This window comes from Girardinichthys multiradiatus, chromosome 22 (assembly GCF_021462225.1).
Source record: "Girardinichthys multiradiatus isolate DD_20200921_A chromosome 22, DD_fGirMul_XY1, whole genome shotgun sequence".
NCBI lineage: Eukaryota > Metazoa > Chordata > Actinopteri > Cyprinodontiformes > Goodeidae > Girardinichthys > Girardinichthys multiradiatus.
The window spans coordinates 26,427,873-26,449,394 of NC_061814.1; the positions used below are offsets into that span (position 1 = coordinate 26,427,873).

At 37.9% G+C, this 21,522-nt stretch overlaps 1 protein-coding gene across 3 annotated transcripts in view; it reads right to left on the reverse strand.

Moving 5' to 3' along the window:
* Nucleotides 1-21,522, reverse strand: part of LOC124859494 (Kv channel-interacting protein 2-like) — a 157,106-nt gene that overhangs the window by 68,252 nt on the left and 67,332 nt on the right. The window contains exon 1 of one of the 3 annotated variants that reach the window (XM_047352305.1): nucleotides 9,259-9,646. The exons of the other annotated variants lie outside the window; for them this stretch is intronic. Within the exon in view, the coding sequence (XP_047208261.1) occupies nucleotides 9,259-9,346 (88 nt within the window). The 5' untranslated portion in view covers nucleotides 9,347-9,646. Of the gene's footprint in view, nucleotides 1-9,258; nucleotides 9,647-21,522 lie in introns of those variants that run through there. 3 annotated transcript variants of the gene reach the window in all.

The window sequence follows — 21,522 nt, forward strand, 5'->3', positions numbered from 1 at the left end:
CTTCACACTGAATGCATCAAAACTATGAATTAACACATGTGGAATTATATACTGAACAAAAAAGTGTGAAACAACTGAAAATATGTCTTATATTCTAGGTTCTTCAATGTAGCCACCTTTTGCTTTGATTACTGCTCCGCACACTCTTGGTATTCTGTTGATGAGCTTCAAGAGGTAGTCACCTGAAATGGTTTTCTAACAGTCTTGAAGGAGTTCCCAGAGATGCTTATCACTTGTTGGCCCTTTTGCCTTCACTCTACGATCCAGCTCACCCCAAACCATCTCGATTGGGTTCAGGTCCAGTGACTGTGGAGGCCAGGTCATCTGGCGCAGCACCCCATCACTCTCCTTCTTGGTCAAATAGCCCTTACACAGCCTGGAGGTGTGTTTGGGGTCATTGTCCTGTTGAAAAATAAATGATGGTCCAACTAAATGCAAACCGGATGGAATAGCATGCCACTGCAAGATGCTGTGGTAGCCATGCTGGTTCAGTATGCCTTCAATTTTGAATACATCCCCAACAGTGTCACCAGCAAAGCACCCCCACACCATCACACCTCCTCCTCCATGCTTCACGGTGGGAACCAGGCATGTAGAGTCCATCCGTTCACCTCTTCTGCACCGCACAAAGACACGGTGGTTGGAACCAAAGATCTCAAACTTGGACTCATCAGACCAAAGCACAGATTTCCACTGGTCTAATGTCCATTCCTTGTGTTCTTTAGCCCAAACAAGTCTCTTCTGCTTGTTACCTGTCCTCAGCATTGGTTTCCCAGCAGCTATTTTACCATGAAGGCCTGATTCACACAGTCTCCTCTTAACTGTTGTTCTAGAGATGTGTCTGCTGCTAGAACTCTGTGTGGCATTGACCTGTTCTCTAATCTGAGCTGCTGTTAACCTGTGATTTCTGAGGCTGGTGACTCGGATGAACTTATCGTCCGCAGCAGAGGTGACTCTTGGTCTTCCTTTCCTGGGGCGGTCCTCATGTGAGCCAGTTTCTTTGTAGCGCTTGATGGTTTTTGCGACTGCACTTGGGGACACTTTCAAAGTTTTCCCAATTGTTCGGACTGACTGACCTTCATTTCTTAAAGTAATGATGGCCACTCGTTTTTCTTTACTTAGCTGCTTTTTTCTTGCCATAATACAAATTCTAACAGTCTATTCAGTAGGACTATCAACTGTGTACCGTATCCACCTCCTGCACAACACAACTGATGGTCCCAAACCCATTTATAAGGCTTGAAGTGAAAACCATTTCAGGTGACTACTTCTTGAAGCTCATCAACAGAATGCCAAGAGTGTGCGGAGCAGTAATCAAAGCAAAAGGTGGCTACTTTGAAGAACCTAGAATATAAGACATATTTTCAGTTGTTTCACACTTTTTTGTTCAGTATATAATTCCACATGTGTTAATTCATAGTTTTGATGCCTTCAGTGTGAAGCTTCAATATTCAGTCATGAAAATAAAGAAAACTCTTTGAATGAGAAGGTGTGTCCAAACTTTTGGTCTGTACTGTACTTTACATACTTATTTTTCTGTCAATGTGTATTTTTACATTTTATTTAACATATTTTTAAGGTCATGGTTAATCATGATGAATGATCACATTGTAAGAGAAACTGTAGTAATAATTAGTGGGAAGTTGTGACAGAGACCAAAGGTTCTGCAGACGTGGCCACATAATAAATAGGGATACCTGTTTTGGACAATCAGAGTGTTTATGTTAAACAACAACTCAGTTAAAAGGCTCAGAATAAGATAATACCCTAAGAGGTAGCATTTTTGTACAACATACTGAGGTGTGCACTTTAAATATTTGCATGTAGGAGGAGAGTTAGGCAGCATTCAGAACATCCTTAATTACACTAAACAGAGCTAGTCCCACAACCATGCGACATAAACAGTGCTTCAGGGCAGAAGAGGAGAAGAAACCACATATATACATTTACACACTGGCTGTGCCGTGTTTCCCTGATGGAGACTAATGAAACAAACTAATTAGTAGGCAAAGTGGGATGAAACAAAGAAGGTGATTACATTTGATTGTGATCAGTAAAGCAAACATACACAACGTTAGCTAGACAAGATAAGAGTCCTGACATTAGGTCTTTTTGTGGGGAAGACAAATATTTGCAAGTACTAATTAAAGACAAGTTTGAAAACCCTGTGCTGCATCAGTAACAGTATAAGTGGAGTTTTGGAGACACATTGGACCGACCTTTTATAGTGAGGAAACAAAAGCTATTACTGAATGGGGAGTTCTGTAAAGACATGTTTGTTTTGCATAGTTTAAACTTCTGGTGCCATCATACACCTTTTCACTGAGATGTGTATTTTGTCTCTCTAAGCCTGACTTAAATGGCATGTCCTTCAGCACCTCGGTACGGTCAAAAATGCCACAATTCTCAAATACCAAACTCTGAATGGCCTTGATGAAATCCCTATGTAGCTGAGCCATTATACAGTTCAGCCCTCTCTAGCTCCTGCCGCCCTGAAGCAGACATCTCTCTCTTTTTCCCTCCGTCTCCCATTGGAACAGACACGCAGGAGCCAGTAGTCATGGTAACTCCATTCTGGGTAAACTTAAGGATGCGTATGTGTATACACACTGTGTTTTTTAATAAATACTTCATGGATGGGAGTGAATAGGCTTTGTGACAGCAGTAGCTGGTTAGCTGTTTAAAGAGCGAGTGGTTTGTTTAGCAGGCTTAATGACTAATTCCAGTTGCATTTATGATAAAGTGTGTGTGTCAGACTGTCTGAGTCTATGAGTAAAACACCCACCAGATTTTATTATGAGATTTATTTCCACCATGTTATACATCTTAATGAGAAACAAATGGCAAATTACTCTCAGTAAAGAATCTATCTGTTAATTTCTTCTCATTAAAAGGAAAACAAATATTTGTCCTGTTTACGTTGAACATATTTGTGTACAATTATTTCATTAGGAAAGGTTGCCAGCTGCACGGCGGCTCTGATGGTTAGCATTGGTGCATTACAGCAAGAAAGTTATGAATTTGACCCTCAGCAGGGGCCTTTCTATGTGCAATACAGATGGATGCAATAGTTTTCTCTTGCGTCTCTAGTTTCTTCCTTCATTCTAAAAGCATGAACGTTAAGTTGACTGGTTCCAGGACATTGCCTTAAATATGACTACACACAAGCTAGTGCATATCTGGAATGGTCCTGTTGCCACCCACTCAGAAAATGGTTGGAAAGGATGCATAAAATAGTAATATTTAGGAAGGCACCCTTCCTTGTCTAAATATATTTTTTTACAGCTCAGGTTTGTTTTTTATTATTGATCTCAAATAATTTGTAGTTTTTGATAATTTGGGCATTTTAATTAGATTTTTAATTTCAGGATATGTTAGACATATTTTAACATAAATTTTAGATTGAAAGGTGAAGCTTCAACATTCACAAAAAATTGCAGAATTGACATTAAATAACAAAATATCTATAATTTTTCTAACTGGGATCAGTGTAAACCATAATATAGGATGTATAGTAGTTTGTAGTTGCATCTCCCCGCAAGACTCAGAAGTCACAGTTCAATGGTTTTTGTTCCTTTACATAGGAACTTATCCATGAATGCTTTCCATAATTCCCTCACCCAATTCCCAGCCTTTTTGGTATTTAGCTGACCAGCAGACGTATGAAATTTTAAAATCATGGACAGTTTAAAAATATATATATATGAAGTATTGTAAATTTATATCTATTGAATAGTAAAAATAAATGTACTGCTTTAACTGAAACATTAAAGTAAATGCTCTTAATAATGTTTTTTAACTTCTTTATTAATTAACCAATACCAAGCATAGACGCATGAACAATGGAGCAAGAGGAACCCCCTTTTTAAACTCATTAAAACTGGGGCATCAATAAGCAAACATATGCAGTTGTTATGTAGTTTGTGTTTTGCAATGAAGCTCCCATTCATAGACAGCATCTCTAAATAAATAAAAATAATCAGGTCCCCATTGTATCAATTAACTAGTAACAAGTAAACTTTATTTTTTATTTAAATCATTTTATGTGTATTATACATATATAATGAATCAAAATTGTATTTCTTATCAGTAAACTTGTATATTGCATTATGAAATCAAACGTTTTGGAAGGCAAGCAGAAGTGGTCACATGTCTCAGTGCCCTAGCAGCAGGATGACTTGCCAAAGAAGGTAGAGCAACTCCTCAGAAATGTTGTCCACAAGATGCATTCACGGTAACCAACTGTTGTAGAGGTTGATGGATTGTGGTAGATTTGGGTTTTACTAGGTACATCACAACAGCATTAGGATTTGTGTAACACAGCAGACCCACTGCTTTATTGTCTAGGTAAAAGGATGTAAGGATGTAAGGCACCATAAGCCCATCCATATGTTGCTATGGAGACAGTCAAAAACAAAAACACAGCAGTCTAGGAATTGCAGATGTAAATGCTACATGTGTACTGGTAGCTGTTAACAATCCTGTTTATCGAAGGGGAGAAAATGCAGGTTGGCACTCAGGGTTATTTCACCTCAGTACTGCCTGGTTTGAAAGCTCATCTGAACTCTGGTGCGGACTAAACAAGCAAAATCTGGCCCACCTAAAAACTTTGGTCTCGCCTTGCTTGCAAGTAAACTCTGGTGTGGATTGCTTTCAATGGGAATGCACAGGGATTATCATGTGTTACCCGTCAAAGGGAGTGAGCCAAAGAGAGGAAGAGACATCAGTTAAACATATGATTAACAGTACTCTTAAAACATGTGCAACCTCACTCAGCATCTATGTAACCATATTAGTATGTTGTTCTGTCTTTCTGATTTTTTTCTCTACTGAAGTATTTGTCTTATGTATACAGAACAACATGATGGATCTCTCTGGTTTGATTACAAATGTGCAAATTAAACCAAAACCAATGAAGGTATGACATTTTTCACCATTCTCCACCTAGCCAAAGCGAGCCCTCATCTGGCACAGACGATTACTTCTTCTATGCAAGAAGCGACAAGAGAAAAATAGTAGATCAAGTTCTCTATCTAAAACTCCCCATAAGAAAAGCATTGCAGGAGTAGCTTGTAATTATTGCATGCATTAGTTAGAAGACCCTCCTACTTGTATTTAATCAGCAGAGAGCAAAGGATTCCTGCTGATATGGTGGTACAAGGGCCAAGTGAGTGATGGGTAGGGCATTCCATTGCATCATATATTCTTGCACAGTCTAATAATGGTCCATCAGCCTACTAAATAAATATTACAAGGAGAGCCAGGTGAGGTGTAATGTTTGAATCTTTTATCTATTTATGGAGCAGTTTTTTACTGTCTTACAGTTTCCATAGAGGTAAGGTCTGTAGTGCCATGTTCAAACTGGATGGCCTATTTGTCCCTGTTTTGAGTGTTATTTTTACTTTTGAAAATAAAATTTAAATAATTTAAAAAGAGTTGTTTGTTTATTTTTCTCTCTTCTACCAAAACCATGCTAAACTGTGACTCGTGTTTGCTGTTACGGCCCTATTAGATAGTTAGGGAGTTATTTAGTTAACAAAAGCCTGTTGATGACTGTATTAATAAAATATCTGATGTCTTATATTCCCTGTCCAAAATCTAAATCTAAAATAAAATAACCTGTAAAAAAAACAAGAGTTTTTAAAATTTTCTTATCTACATGTCTAGGTGCTTTACATAGATTCATCTGAATGAGATTATACCCTCTTGTGTAGTTTCGGGCCAGAATAGTAGCTTTTTTGCCCTAAGCTTTTATAAATAAATCTAACTTTGAGAGAATACATCTGCATAATGAAGCAACAGCAAACTGTGGAAATTATTTTGAAGTGAGAAGACTTTGAGCTACAGGTGTTACTGGTCTCATGAAACATAATTTCTGTCAGAATCATTATATTAAGAGAACAATAGAAAGCTTAATAGGTGATTTGGATGGGTGTTTTAATTTTTTTTTAAACTGCTTTCAATGTAGTGAGTAAGGACGCTGTATGTAAATATTCTTTATTTATCAGACATTAGAACCTCAGCTCACCAACATGGATATATATTGAATGAATTCCCAGCAGGAAAGTGACAACACATAAAGCTCATAACATAAAACAAAGCACAATAATGGGTTCAAAAGGATGAGACTAGGCAAGATTTTAGTAATATTTTTTTTCTTTTCATAGAGTAAAAGTTTTACAAATCCTAAACAGTGTTTTTAAAAATCTGTAATCAGTTTAGACTAATCCAGTTCATGTTTGGACTAAAACACATGTTGAAGTTTTGTTTTTTGAAAGTCTAAAAGATGTTTCCTTTTTTTTTGCAGTAATGTCACAGAAAGAACTAACCGGCCATCTTGGAAGACACACAATGAGTGCAACCATGGCGACACATGCAGTAACATCAGAGAAAGCAAATATTAAAAACAGTTAATACTGATACTATGATAAGTTGACATTTATTCGGTAGACTAGAACCATACCAGATGCCAAAGAGCAAATGTAATTCAAAGTATGAGTTCTTAGTCTACCAAACTTTTCATACGTTGAAATATGGAATAACTTCTTGTTTTTAGAGAAGCACACAATCAGTTTACATCTAGTCAGGTAAAATATGTACCAGTGACCTTATCAAAATAAACCACAACATGCTATTAATGGCTCTATAAGAATGATCCTTTTTATTTATGTAACTATTGAAAATACTACCAGCCACAAGCTTTTTATTTAAAAGCTTACAACTCAACTGTAACCTCTACTGTAGAAGCTTAAATTCAACATGTATACAGCCTGCCTACAATGATAAAAGTGACAGTTAGTGTCTAGAATTTAACAAATTTACATGGACTAAGATAAAAATAGTAAACTGTTTAAGTTTAGAAAATACACTCCCTGTATTATCAGTAGACTTAGACCTAGATGTTGCCTATGACCGGCCTGGTAATGTCCTATAAAACTGTAAACCACTCTTCCTTCTGTAAAAATCACAATAACGGCAACAAAAGACTCCCCTAATATGAAGTGATTGGAGCAGACCCGGGCATGGTGTATTTTTGAGCCACATAAATCCACCCTTCGTATTTTGACAATTAGATTGTCTTCGACTTAATAACTTCTCTGTTTACTCATCCCAGTTTGTGACCTTGACCGTTAAATAATAAAATGTTGTATCTAATCTGTTTGTCTTTGACTGTCACAGTCTCCCAACAGCTCAGAAACTTAGCATCAGATAAACTTTCTGGCTTCAATCCAGTAGCAGTGCCTGCTTATGACTCTGCTCTGTATGTCCTCCAGAGCTGCGGTCATTAAGTTAGCTGAAGTACTATTGCAAAGACCCCATAAAAGGTTAATGATTCTCAAACTGTATCGAAAAATGTAGTGTAGTACTGACAGGAAAGTACACACAGATGCTAACAATAGCATTGATAGTGGCACATTATTAGCCAGTGGTGATGTTCAGACCATCCTCTAAATCATTTTCATCTTGTTTGTTACTCTGTCATACTTTTCTCTGCTGAGCACAAAAAAGGTAACCATGCCAGCAATTTCAAAGTGGTAGAGGCTTCTATTAATGCTTTATTAACCAAGTGTTGTTAGTCACTAAAAGACAGCCAAGGGAGCAGTTGTAGTTGAATCGATATTGTCAACATTACAGGGCAACTTAAAAACGTCTTACTTTTGTAGTTCAAAATAAGAGTCAAAATCACAGTGTGTCGAACCTAAAGCTAACACATGGACCTTCATAATAATAGCTTACATTTACTTAATCAGATAAAGACAGGTTGATAGCAACAATACTGTGCTTTGTGAGAGACCACTTTGACGAGAAATATGTCCGCATTTTAATACCATGATATCTTGTGGCTTGAGATCTTGTTACAACCCCCAACATCCAGTTAAATACAAAATGTAAACTACATACATATCAGTCAGTGGTCAGCTTTTGATATTTTGATGTTTGCAGCTCTATTAGCCTCTTGAAGGTAGCAGGACAGTTAGCAGAAGCATAGGGAGATGAAACAAAAGAGCCAAACAGAATCCAAACCCAGGACAACTGGATCAAGGACCATGGAGCCCTAGCACATGATGTCCCAGGTCCAACCAGTTTAACCAAGTGCCTTCCCAACTTGTGATATTATTTCCATATAGTTTCATATTATCACTGTTTTCATCAAGAATTCTTCACCTTTATGCACATGAGGCAATGCAAATGCCAAAGCTTCAGCAAATAAGATGAAAATCTGAGGAGAAGAGGAACAGCACATGCGTTGATTTCCCATTCACCAACAGCTCTATTGACAAGGTCATCAAAACAGAGCTTTACCTCTATCTTTAAGAGAAGCTGTTAGGATTCAGTAGAACTGCCCATTAACCTTGTAGTTTTCTAAAGATGATGTGGGCAGCAGCTAAGCATTGCTCAGAAAAAGAAAAAGAAGGACGTAAACTTGCGCAGTAAGCTGTCAGCGGCAATGTTACAGAAGTTGTTTATGAGGCAAGGACGCATAACCTCGGGAGGACAAACTTAAAAAATAAGATGCTCTAAAAATAAAAGAAACTTCTGATCTCCTGTCTACTTCCAAATGACTCTAATCTCAGTTCACAGATTTGCATTATAAAGTTCTCTTGTAAGTCAAACACAGAGAGCTAGAAAGCAGAGGAGGATGAGGATGTGTAAGTTGTAGTCACAACTTTCACAAAACTGGATGAAAGAGGGTGTGAAAGTATGTGGCATCCGACCAGTTGAGGTGGAATGCCACATACTTTCAAAAAGAAGGTAGGGGGGAAGAGAAGGACAGGGCTGTGAAGGAGAGGGGGAAGTCAATAGACAGACTGAGACGGGGGAAGAGTGAGTCCATTGAAGCCCAACAGCTTTCTGAACCGGTCTCTTCATACTGAGCGCTGATTTAATTACTATGCATAATAGGTGAAGCAAGTGAGAGAACCTACTGGAAGCTCAGAAGAGATCCAGTACAAACATATTGTAGCTAATAATGACTACTATCTTTAAGCTGTTTGATATCAAACCTTTGTTAGTCTTACTGCCTGGATAAGAAACAAAGCACTCAAAAGGACTGCATACAGATTGATACACAAACTCACACTCTTTGAGATAAAAGTGCACATGCTGTGAATGTTTGGATCTATTATAAAGGTTGCAAACAATGTCGACTACAGAAGGAAACCGATCCAGACATCTCTGTTAACTTTAGGAGTCCACTTGAAATCAAGAAGTGGACCTCAGTGTTGAGTGGACGTGGAAGTTTTTCTGGGTGCCTACCTTGGGTGAGTGTTCCCATGAGGAAGCGGTAGAAATAGCGAGCCACCTTGGTGAGCTGCCTCTTGCACCTTTTTCTGCACTGGCTCATCCTTGTGCAGCAGTGGATGTGTAAAAGATGATAGTGGTAATCACCGGTGGTGTTAGTCGGCTGATCTGTGCAGGAAAGCGAGCTCCCAGGGTGGGAGAGGGGCAACAAAGGAAGCGCCAATGTGAGTGTATGGAAGTCTGATTGCTGCTGCCTCTCTCTCTTCTCCTCACTCACCCCTTCTCTATCTTCTCAATGTTTTCTTCTCTCACCCCTCTTTCCTTCTCTCGGTTCTTCTCTCCACCTGTAGGGCGCTCACTGTCAATCAGCCGGCAGCGCTCCGTCTCCTCCCCATCACGTTCTGAAAAGCCCTTTCCTGGCCCCTCATTGGCTGGCAACGGAGTGTGGCGGAAAATTATGGACCAGCACACATAACAGAGACTGTGTGTGTGCGTGCGTGTGTGTGTATGTGTCTGAGAGAGTGAGGCGAATACTATGAAGAGGCCGGCTTGAGTGGCAGGTGGTGGTTTTTCCCCTGCTACACGCTTCACACATCTTTCTCATGCTGTTCTTTTCTATTTTTCCTTCCACTCATGATTCATAAAGACGACAGCATGCGAGACAGTGTGTGTATATTTAGGCCGACGGGAGGTTGAGTAAAGTGACAGATTAAAAAGGAAAAAAAAGCAAACCTATTAATTTGCATCACACAGCATCCCCTATGTCTGTCTCCTTGCTCATTACTCATGTTCATAACACATAGCAGAAAATTCAGTTGAAAGGACAAGCAAAGATGAAAGTGAAAATATGAGACAAGCCAGGTATCTTGGTGGAGGTCGGGCAAAAAGTGAAACACAGTAGGGAAAATAAGGCTTGAATACATGAATGTTTTTCTCAGCAAATATCTATTTCTAATATTTATTTACATTAAATTTACACAAGATGTAAGTAACAACTCAAACAATACAAATATACAGAGAAATCAAACAAACAAATAAGCCCATAAGTTATGTGTATTAAAGTTGAATGACCTGGGGAATAAGTGTGGACCTGAAAAGAAAAGGAAGTGCAAAAAGGCATAGAAAGCTAAGAAACTGCTGAAATCCGTCAGTGTTTAGAAAACAATCCTGCCTCCAGTCAATGTTGAATAATATCAGATGATTTAGTCCTAAATGATTGCCTCTCAAACTTTCTTTTATCACTAATGTATTGCACCAGAAGCATTTATAATGTATTAAAGTAAGGGGCTCTCTCAGGAGCTTCTAAACCTTATTGTTGCAAAATGTACTGATGGCACTGGCTATAGCTGTATCTCTAAATTTCTAAATGTTACAGTGAGAAGCAGTGCAACTATAAATATCTGAAAGTAGAAATAATATTTTACCATAATACAGGTATGATCAGGTGACCCTAACAAGATTGTACAAGAACCAATGACCACACTTGGAGAGCTTCAAAATCACTAGAAATTAACAGGTAAAGACTTTCATGAAAACAATAAGTAATGCCCTCAATCGCCATCTTCTTTATGCATGCTCACTGTGCAAAACTCCACTGCTGAAGAAAAACATGTTAAAGATTGTTGTTGTACAACATTTGGGCAAGCCAAATAAATACTGGGAGAATGGATGCCCACATTAGGTTTGGAGTAGGAATAGAACTGCACATCAGTTCAAAAACATTATAACTATACAAAAATCCAAGGAAAATCTTGGTTTCAGAGATAGGAAGTAAAGCTGCTAGAATGCCCTAGTCAATCACCTGAATTAGATCAATCGAAAATCTGCAGAAAGAACTGAAGATCAGAGTGTGTTGAAGATCCACAGACTCTTTAAGACTTATAAACACTTTGTGTGGCAGAATGTGTTAAAATCCCACCTGAGCGATGTATGAGACTAGTTTCTTCATACAGGAGAGGTGTCGAAGCTGTTATTGCCATCAAATACTTTTGTATTTAAAACATTTCAGTACGAGTGTCCAGTATGTATTTCCAGTGGCATTTCACTTAATTACACATAACTTAATTTTAGGACTAATTTGTTTTGACTTCTTTATACGAATTAATTGCGTTTTTCCTGCCACTGGGTTGGATTTCAAGAAATACATTTGCTAAGAAAAACATAGGCATGCCCTGTACTTATTTTCCCTGGCTGTACATAATTAATACATTGACTCCATTGTCCAGTGTGGTAAATTTAAAAATGAAAAACACTTGAAGAAAAAGGAGATTGTTGTACAAACACCGGCTCCCAGTGGCGGATGACAGGTTTTGTGGCAACTCAGAGCCAATTTGAGCTTTTGCATCTTATGGGAGTGAGAAAGAAAGGCATTTATGAAAACATCTGCCTTATCATTCTGCATGCAGTCACTGAACACTTTCAGAGTCACTAAACACGCAAACACGCTTACCTTGTTTTACCTACTGTCACATTTTTATTGTTTTTCCCTCAACAACTCCCATCTCAACTGCTGCCACTCCACCTTTATCCTCTCTCCTTCTCCCTGATGTCGAATTAGAAGTGATTACTGTTACCACAGCAACCCCAGACCCAATGGATTTTTCTGGTACTCAGACCGTCAGATGTAAACACACAAAAACATGCAGAAAAGCCCCACAAACAATATAAATGCACTCCTGTCTCCTCTTCAGGTCTTAGAAACAAAATGCTTGTCTTCTCTATAAACAGTCAGGGTGTCATTTAGGAGTCACAGAGAGAAGTCAAACTTCAGGAAATTATCTAACAGAGAGGGCACCAAACACAACCAGACACAATAAAGAACTGGCATGACCAAAGGTGACACAGAAGAAGCTGGTAGTTGTGGTCTGAACAAAGAGACCAATTAGCTTGCTGTAGAGCAGATGTTACATTTTTTCTTACAAATATTTGAAGCTGTAAAATGTCCATCTCCACATGTCACCGTTCTGTCTTCAGCATCAAAATCCCTCTAACCAACTGACACTGCTGTTCAGCTCTCCTTACATTATTATTAGAAGCGCCAATAGGACGTTACAGAAAGGAGGGGGTGTTAAGGTTAAGTAAAGCACCACAGCTCTGTCCATGAACTTGAAGATAGCAACATAAAGTAGGTTATATGACAATCTTGGCAGCAAGAAGATGAGACTGCTTTAGCACTACACCAGAAGTAAGATGGATAGAGAGGTTGTGTGATCTTTTTGAATCATCTGGTGCCTTAAATATCTCACCAAAAAAAAGTAGCAATATGGGATATATATAAAAAGTTAGAAGTTAATGCCTGAAGAATATCTGTTAGCCTAAATCGGTTTAAGAAGAAGCTCTTAGTACTTTTTTTTAAAGGTTTGATTTCCATAACTCTGATAATTATTATCATTGAAAATTGTTGTTTATATTCCAATAGTATGCAGTTACAAAAACATAATCATTTAAATATGCATGAAATAAAGACTGAACTATAAAAACACATGAATCATATATAATGAAGTACAGGACAAAAATACCTCCACAATACCCTCCACAATTATTGGCACCCTCCATAGTAAAGATGTGTAAAAAGCCTTAAAATAAATTGATATTTTATTGCAGTGGCATAAATCTTAGATTGAACATTTTAAAATCCAATCTTTAATTTGAAAAAAAAACCTGTTTCTGTCAGGATCTGCCAGTTTGGGTTTTGTGTTTATTTACTTTCTCAGTTAGGTGTTTCTATTCCTTTGAGTATAGTAGTTATGCCTGTTTATTCCTTCTGTCTTCCTGATAGTTTTGTTCTCTCTCCAGCCTCCTAGTTTTAGTAGTTCTTTCTCCCCTTGCCCATAGTTCCCTTGGTGGCTGCTTTCTCATGGTTTTCTCCTCTGGTTATTAGTACAGTTCTCCTTGCTTCTCTGGCTTTTCTAGTTTAGTTTCTCACTTAGTGTTTCTGTGCTTGTTTACTGTTAGGTTATTTATTCTTGCTGTATTCTTATAGGTTATTAGTTCCTTTTCCCCCTCTGGCCTTAGACCCCCTTTTGTTATTATTTACCCAGTTGCTTGTTTCCCCTAAGTTTAGTTGTTCTTTCCCAGCCTTGCTCTTTAGTATAGTTCCTCATGTCCCTGCTTTGTCTAGTTATTGTTCCTCCCAGTTAGTTTATTATTTGTTTCCTTTTTATCAGTCAGGTGTTTCTTCTGTTCCTTCTAGTTTCTCAGTTTACTTTAGTTAATGGTTATTCTAGATTCTTATGCCTCATTTGGTTATTTATCTTTGCCTATAGTTTTGCTTAGATCTGTTTTCCCATGGTTATGTTAGGTAGTTCAGTATCTTGCCCAGCTCCTCGTGTTCCTGGTTACCCCTGGTAATTAGTGTAACTTATTCCCTCAGTTCCTTCCAGCCTGGTCCACACCAGTTACATGTTTCCTCTGATTACTTGCCTCCCTGTCTCATTGGTCCACACTCCACTTCCCACAGTTTATAAGCTTTCTAGTTTTCATTGTTCCCCGCTGGTCCATCCCGTTCATTACCCTCTTGTGTCTCTGTTGGAATTAGAGTTCATTCTGGAAACTTCATGTAAGTTTTCGATTGCGCTTGTAAATTTTTGAATCGTCTCCTGTAAAGCTTTTGAAAAACCTTTGGATTAAAGAAAGAAGCTTTCCCTCATCCTGTTGCTGCCCAGTGCTTGTCTGCATTTTGGTCCACTATAGCCACAGAGCGTGACAGTTTCACCCTCAAAAGCACAAACATATGGAGTTTGCTAAATGCTTTTCAACCAAGTCCTTTGATTGTAACATTAAAACTGAGTTTGTTGGCAAAAAACAGTCTAGTTGGGTCTGGTGTGAAACATAAACTGAAAATGTGGAAAAGCACATGATGATCAGTGTGATGTATGGTGGAAATTGTGTGGTCCTGTGGGCCTGTTTCTTTTCCAATGGCCTTTGGAACCCTATCAGAGTGCATGACAACAGCAACACCCGATGAAATACTACGAAATTTAGACTATAAATCTGGTGGTCTTTGTTAGAAAACTGAAAATCTGTTTTCACTGGGTCTTTCTAAGGGTATGCAACCTGCGTGCCCAGAGGCACTATAGGCCCTCCACAGTGGCTCTTAAATTGCCAAAAACGACAAAGAATAATGCTTTTTGCCATATTTCATAATGTAAAATCCAATCAAAGAGAGAAGTGTCAGCACCTTCCTGTATTTTTTATGCACATAATTTCCAAAACAACAGAATAGCAATAATGTTGTAATACTTTTTTTTTTCATTCTTTTCTTTCATAGGGCACAAACTACGTGAAAGTTTTCATTGATTTTCTATAAATGCGACATTAAAGGAAATATATGAACTCTCTTTTTGTAAAGAGAGTTCGTTTGACCCTATTTGAAAGGTCAAATTGCATTTGCAGCTATGGACAAATAGTATTTAGCAGAACTGAGGGCAAAAATGTCTCTCAGGGTGTAAAGGCTGCTGATCCCTGATCTAGAGACAATGAGGGGCCAAAGATCAATCTCTCTGCATGTTTCAAGTAAAATGTTAGAGGAGAAAACAAGTGTTGTACTAACAGTACAGGCAAAAATACTTGTGGCACCAGTGACTTTGGTATCAACAACATTAACATGGAACATTTACCTCCACTGTTACCTGAATGAAGGTGAGATTTTGCTCACTATGTCAGTGTAAGACTATGTGACATTATTTATTATAGGTGTCATAAGGGTTAACTGGTCTCTCTAAATTGCCCTTAGGCGTGTGAATGAGTGTGTGCATGGTTGTTTGTGTGTTGCCCTGCGACGGACTGGCGACCTGTCCAGGGTGTACCCCGCCTCCCGCCCATAGACTGCTGGAGATAGGCACCAACTTCTCCACGACCCACTATGGAAGAAGCGGTATAGAAACTGACTGACTGACTGTCATAAGGGTAGAAGTGGAAGTGTCAAACAGAGATGGCTACCTCTAAATGAATATTATTTTTTTAAGATTTTATAAAGAAAAATGTATGAAGGACTCCTAAATCTAATTTGGTTCTAACTCATTTCTGGCGTTAGAGAAAGAAACCTTGAAATAGAAGCAATAACTTATGCTTTGAAGAGTGTTTAAGTAAGGTGGATATACTGTTCTAAGTTCAGGGAAAGGTCTTTAAATATGACAGTGAGAACTGTGGACAGGTTAGCAAGAGATAAAAACTCCAAGTTTCTTTGACAAGGTCCCTCAAGGAAATCTACCAAGACTGAAAACTAAAGAATGACTGCTTGTAAAGGGAGAAATTAAAATTTAAAAGATGGACTAAAAATGAACTGGTGAACAGGAAGTGATTAAATAATTCAAAACTCTAAAAGAACATTTTTAATCCAGTAGGGAGCAACACGTGGATGCATAAAGCATTTGAATTAAACATATTATTTTTATTAATTGGGTCTCTAAAATAAGCAATTTTCTGTGGCTCAGTAGGAAGAGTAGTCGTCTTGCAATCAGAAGGTTGTGGGTTTGATTCCAGCTTCCTCCTGCCATATGTTGATGTGCCCCTGGGCAAGGCACTTAACCTCAAGTTGCCTACCGATCTGCGTATCGGTGTGTGAATGTGTGAGCGTTAGTGAGTGCGATTGGGTGAATTTGGCTCTAGTGTAAAGCGAAGGTTCCACCGATAATGCATGAATTAATGACCACTGAGAGGGGAAGTAAATAATACTATTTATCTTTGCACTTCAATTGATACTGTGTATAAAAATGGATAATCCTTTTTCTCATTGTCAGAAATATGATTACCAGAATAATTTTGCTTTGTTAAATAAAGGAATAAGGAGCGTGAGAATATTGTAGAGAACATTTTGTCCTCAATGTTGATATTTTAGAAGTGAGAAAAATAGGCAACGTACATGAATTGGTTCAGAACGTCTTCAAAACTGCAGTTCTTGTGGTGTATTCTCGGTCTGCAGTCGCCGGCATCCTTCAAAAGTGGTCCAAGGATGGAACAGTGGTGAATAGGCAACAGAGTCATGGAGTCCAAAGGCTCAATGATGTGTGTGTGTGTACCGGTCCAACAGATGAGATACTGAGATACTTAAATTGCAGAAAAGGTTAATGCTGGTTCAGATTACACTGCACATAGCTGGACATTACCACATATGTTTTAAAAAAATATATGTTTAAAACTTTAGAATTAAAAAAAACCTAATGTGAGATTTAAAAGGACTATAATAGTTTCTTCTTTAGAGACATATGGCACAAAGATGTGCCATATTTTCCTTCTTTTCCACCTTACTTAAACATTATGGAGCTGACCGCTTAGTGGACAACTTTGTTTTTGTTGTTTTTATTTTACAGCACTTGTGAGAGGCCATGCTTCCATTGTTTACACCAGAGTTCAGCCATTAGCTCTCTTTACCTCCGCTTTGTCGCCTCCAACTGAGCGACCTGATATTATCCTGCAAGCTGAGAGAGAACACATGTGGAACCCACGCCACCTAGGAGTGTCTCTAGAATCTTTCTCTTGGGGGGGAAGCTAGGGGCACAGATTGTAGAAGGATGGCACCCTGAAACTGTGGTCAAAGATCTAAAGTGTTAGCGATTATATTTTCATTCTGCTTTTGTTCTGTTATGTTTCTGTTTTTTTAAATAAAGACAAAAAAATGTTTTACTGTCCTAAAGCTATCCTAAAGTTATATCTTCCATTGAAAAGCTTCAACCCTACAGCACCAAATTAATTTTGACTCAGTAGTTGTTTTTGTTTATTGCACTAAATTATATATTTTTTCTTTAAACAGTATATGTTTTGTTCTGTTATGTTTTTTTTCCTAAAAAAAACTTTAAAACAATTTATATCATCATCAGAGTGAACAAAAACTCTGTGCATTGCCAGTTGTGACTGAGAACCACGCGCAGTGGTGTTGCAAGGTTTTCAAAAATGTGGGGGGAATTGTTTGTCTGTGAGGGACATCGGCTATAAATTGAGATTCTTAATGGCTGTGTGTTTTATGTTTTTATTTTAACATAACTTCTTCTGCCTCTCTGTCAACATCACTCCTGGCCACATCTTAAAATACATCTTGAAACATTTAAACTAAGCTGGGAACTTTATAAACCCTTACACACATGTACCTGGGATGGAAATAAGCATCAAACACACACTGTCTGCTTCAATTAACCTCTTTCACAAACTGTAACTAAAGCATAGCATAGTTTAAACATGCATTTATTGAATTACTGACCTCTGAACCTTCATGTGCTCCCTCTGAAACTGATGCCTCCTGCAACTACATATCCTAAACCGGTGCAGAGGTAATAATTAGGCTCAAAATGATTGAAATACTTTATGGCTCAGTTTACACAAAAAAGCTTAATCCAAAAAATATATTTGTTATCTTTTCATTTAAATAGGCTTTTAGCTTTTTACATTAATATCACTTACAGTATTTCTATTGAAAAATGTTGTCAATCTTCTCTTGTCTTTTTCTTTGCTCCATCTTAATTATACTAAGTGACAAAAAGACAATTAAAAGCATGACAGTGTCATGAATCTAACGGACATGACAGAGAGACTGCTTTTTCTGGCTAACATATGTTAGCATGTCCAGAGAAACACTATGTTAGCAATAATCAACTTCTGGGTCATTACATACCGTTGTATCCTCTGGACGAACTGAATGTAAGACAAACATAAGACAGGCGGGACTTAAAGCAGGAAAGCCAATCAGCAGCCAGTGACAGCCCCCAATATCAGCAGGGCTTGGAAGATCCTGATAATAATTTCAGGTCACAAACCAAATGATTTAGGGTGGGTGAATGATCTAAACCAGTTTTTCAACAGGTTTGATCAGACACTTGCCCCTGCTCCAAACTCCCCTAATCTTTGACGATTGCCTGCTTTTCTTCCCTGAATGTCGCACCTCTCAGTTCTCAGGCATCACACACCCCCTCTTTGCTTTATAGGACTCCATCACACAGCGAGGCTGCAGGTCCAGACAGCATGTGCTGCACAGATCAACTGTGTGGCATCATGGGATACATGTTCAACATGAGCCTGAATCTAGGAAAAGTACCACAACTGTGGAAAACCTCCTGTGTGGTACCAATGACGAAAACCACACATCGAATGGACCTCAGCAGCATCAGGCCGGTAGCACTGAGCTCACATCTGATGGAGACCCTTGAGAGGTTGGTCCTCACTCCAATAACACCATTCTCGAATCCTATACAAGACTACGTAGGCACTCTGTCTGCGATAAAGCTCTATGCTGTATGTATTGAATCTTAAATTGAAACTGACAGCTTGACCTATTTTATGATTCGTTTGGCTAAAAATATTTGCCCACTTTGGGGCACTTACCAAACATTAGAATTTATTCCCAGATGGTCACTTAAACATTTAATACTTATAACTTATAAAAAATGTTTATTCAATTAATTGGTCAGATTTGTGTGTCAGATGTCTTAATTTGTTTTTATTGATGACCTTTCTTAAGTAATCTTAATCCAAATGTAACAGACCAGTCACTAAAAACTTAGTATACGTTTTTGATGTGACAGAAAGGAACTTAATAAACTAGTTAATTAGGTTTTAATAATATATACAGACAAGATTTTACTGTAAACCTCCCATTGCCACATAGTGGTGAATCTGACTGCAATGTTCAATGGTTAGGATTAATTGGAATGTATGTACCTGACTTTTGTGAAGTGCCTTGAGACAACATGTGTTGTGAATTGGCGCTTTATAAATAAACTGAATTGAATTGAAACTGAATTGAAAAGTAAAGCAGTTCACAATAAAACTGCAGCATGGAAACTTTAGGTATATTTGTGTCTTGTGGGCAAGAGAAGTGGGCAGACGTCTGCTGAACCTGTCTTCTTCCTGCAGCCCCTGCCTCCATCATCTTGAGAGGTATGCCTGATTCTGACAAGATGTTATGAAATATTACTGAAACCATACTGCAATGCTCAACTCCAACAGCAAAATTAGCAACCTAGAATAGAACAGCAAAACAACCTATATCACAAGGATATCTCACTGAATTAATTCCTTTAAACTGAGCTATAAACAACAAAATGTTTTCATAAAAGTGTAGGAGGTAATCTCCTTAATGCTTATATATAACTCTGTAAATGACAGTAAACAAGTTTGTATGCAGTTCTAGAATAATCATGTCTTTATTTCAGCAATAACCTGGCAGGTAAGTTATAACCGATTTACTGCACACATAAACTCATACATTTATTCTCTCTACCTGTCTCTGTGATCCTATAAGAAACTGAGCCAAGAAAGATAGCACACACATGCTCTTTCAAATAAACTCATTTAAGTTCAAAAAATTGAAGGAACAAATAGATTTATTAATGTTGTGTGAAAGATTACATGCATGTAATGGTTACTGTGAGAACACACCTTCTTAAGCTATGCACACAAACACACACACCCTCTGCTTGCTCACCTAGCATAGGATCAAGGTATACAATCTGGCGGTGAGAAGTGAAAGTTTTAGAAAGCAGGCTTTATCCTCGTAGGATCAAAGAACAAGGAAAAAGAGGTAGATCATAATTTTTATGTATGGGGTTTTAAAGTGCAGAGCACCCAGGTAATTCAAAATGCTTTGCACAAAGCGTCGAGTCAGAAAGTAAAATAAACAGCAGGCAGCATTAAAATATAATGCAATAAACAGTTTTTTCTAAAAGTAACTGAGATAAAAAAAAAAACATTATTTTTTAATGCGACTCTTTGTTACACACAAAAACACAGTATTTATACCCACTGAAGCTAAATCTCCATTGTTGACTCCCATGTTAGTAACCAAACAAGCATGTTTTTTCCACATTGCTCTTTTTTTAGGACATTACCACCACCTGTTGGTGCTGGAAGCTGATGAAGCTTCATATTAATAGGTATATTTTACTACTAGAGAGCAGAAAATACTGCAAATATGATTCAGCCAGGCACATAAAATCCTTACCAAACTCGATCCACCAAGACCAGACAAGCGCTTTCTGCTCTCTTTGCATTTTTAATATCATTTTTGATGTGTTTCTTATAGAAATGCTTAAAACATTAACTTTAATATTTTATGTTCCTACTCAAAGCCTGAATGTGACAGCTGCCCCAGGTTTGTTTCAGTGAAAAACACAAAAGTGGAGTTTACACACAGAAAATTCAATACTGTCCAATGGGCTCCTAGTTTTAACATTTGAGCAACGTTTATTATGCAGTAACTAAAATATTGGGGTGCACCAATTGCAGTTTTCTGGCCGATCACTGATTACCGATCTTAAAAAATCCTGAACTGCCAATTCCGATTTTGGCCAATACTGATTTTCTTTATAACTGACACTCTCAGGCGTCATAAGGTCACAACACACCTTCAATGTTCCAGTCTTATGTTGTCAACAGTTGACCTGGTGTGCAGGTCTGTCAGTCAGCTCTCTCTAATGGCAGAGCAAAAGGGGACAGTGGGGGATTTTCAGACCTCAGTGGAGGTAGATAAGATTGGTGGATCAGATCAGTTTCACATGTAAGTATCAGCCGATCACTAATCACCCAAACTTAATCAAATCGGAGTGGCCGATCGATCTGTGCACCCCTACTATAATAGCTTGTTACAGAACAAAAAAATGTCAAAAAGGAAAGTTTAAGTAGGTTTTGGATGGTAATTGAGCAAAACAAGTCCCTTTATGTGTACCTTACCTTTGCTCATATCAATCCATACTAGGGCATTACTGGTGGAATGAGATATTCATTATCAATATTTAAATGCATCACTATTTGTCGTCAAAGTGAAGCCAGTTTCGCAAAGGACTACAGTATACAACATTGTCTGTTAAAGTAAGTGAAAGCTGTTTTTATGAGCCCCCTGGATATAAAGGGGTGATTTAATCTCGACACAAAGAGCCTGTATCACTTTTTAGTCATTTGTGAGGATTTTTTGTACTCTGTTGAGAAACAAAACAGTGACAGAGTAACAGAGAGAATACAAATGATTTGTAAAAATTGTGGGGATATCTCAGCTTGTTAATCACTACCTGTTATGTTACCAAAGTATGCAACTTCTAGGAAGCTATAAAGTGCCACTAGGGAATCGGAATATGGACAAACTTTTATCACATAATATTGTGCTATTTATTGCGATAGTAAGGAAAGTAAACAAAAAATTTAAATCAATGCATTTTTTTGCAATGAATTGTATGGCATTGCACTGCATATATTAAATAAGTGTCACAAATACAAATACTCCCCTGAAAAACTAAAACTTAATCATCATCTATGTTAGTATATTTTTGCATTATGTAATGCAAATTTACAACTGAA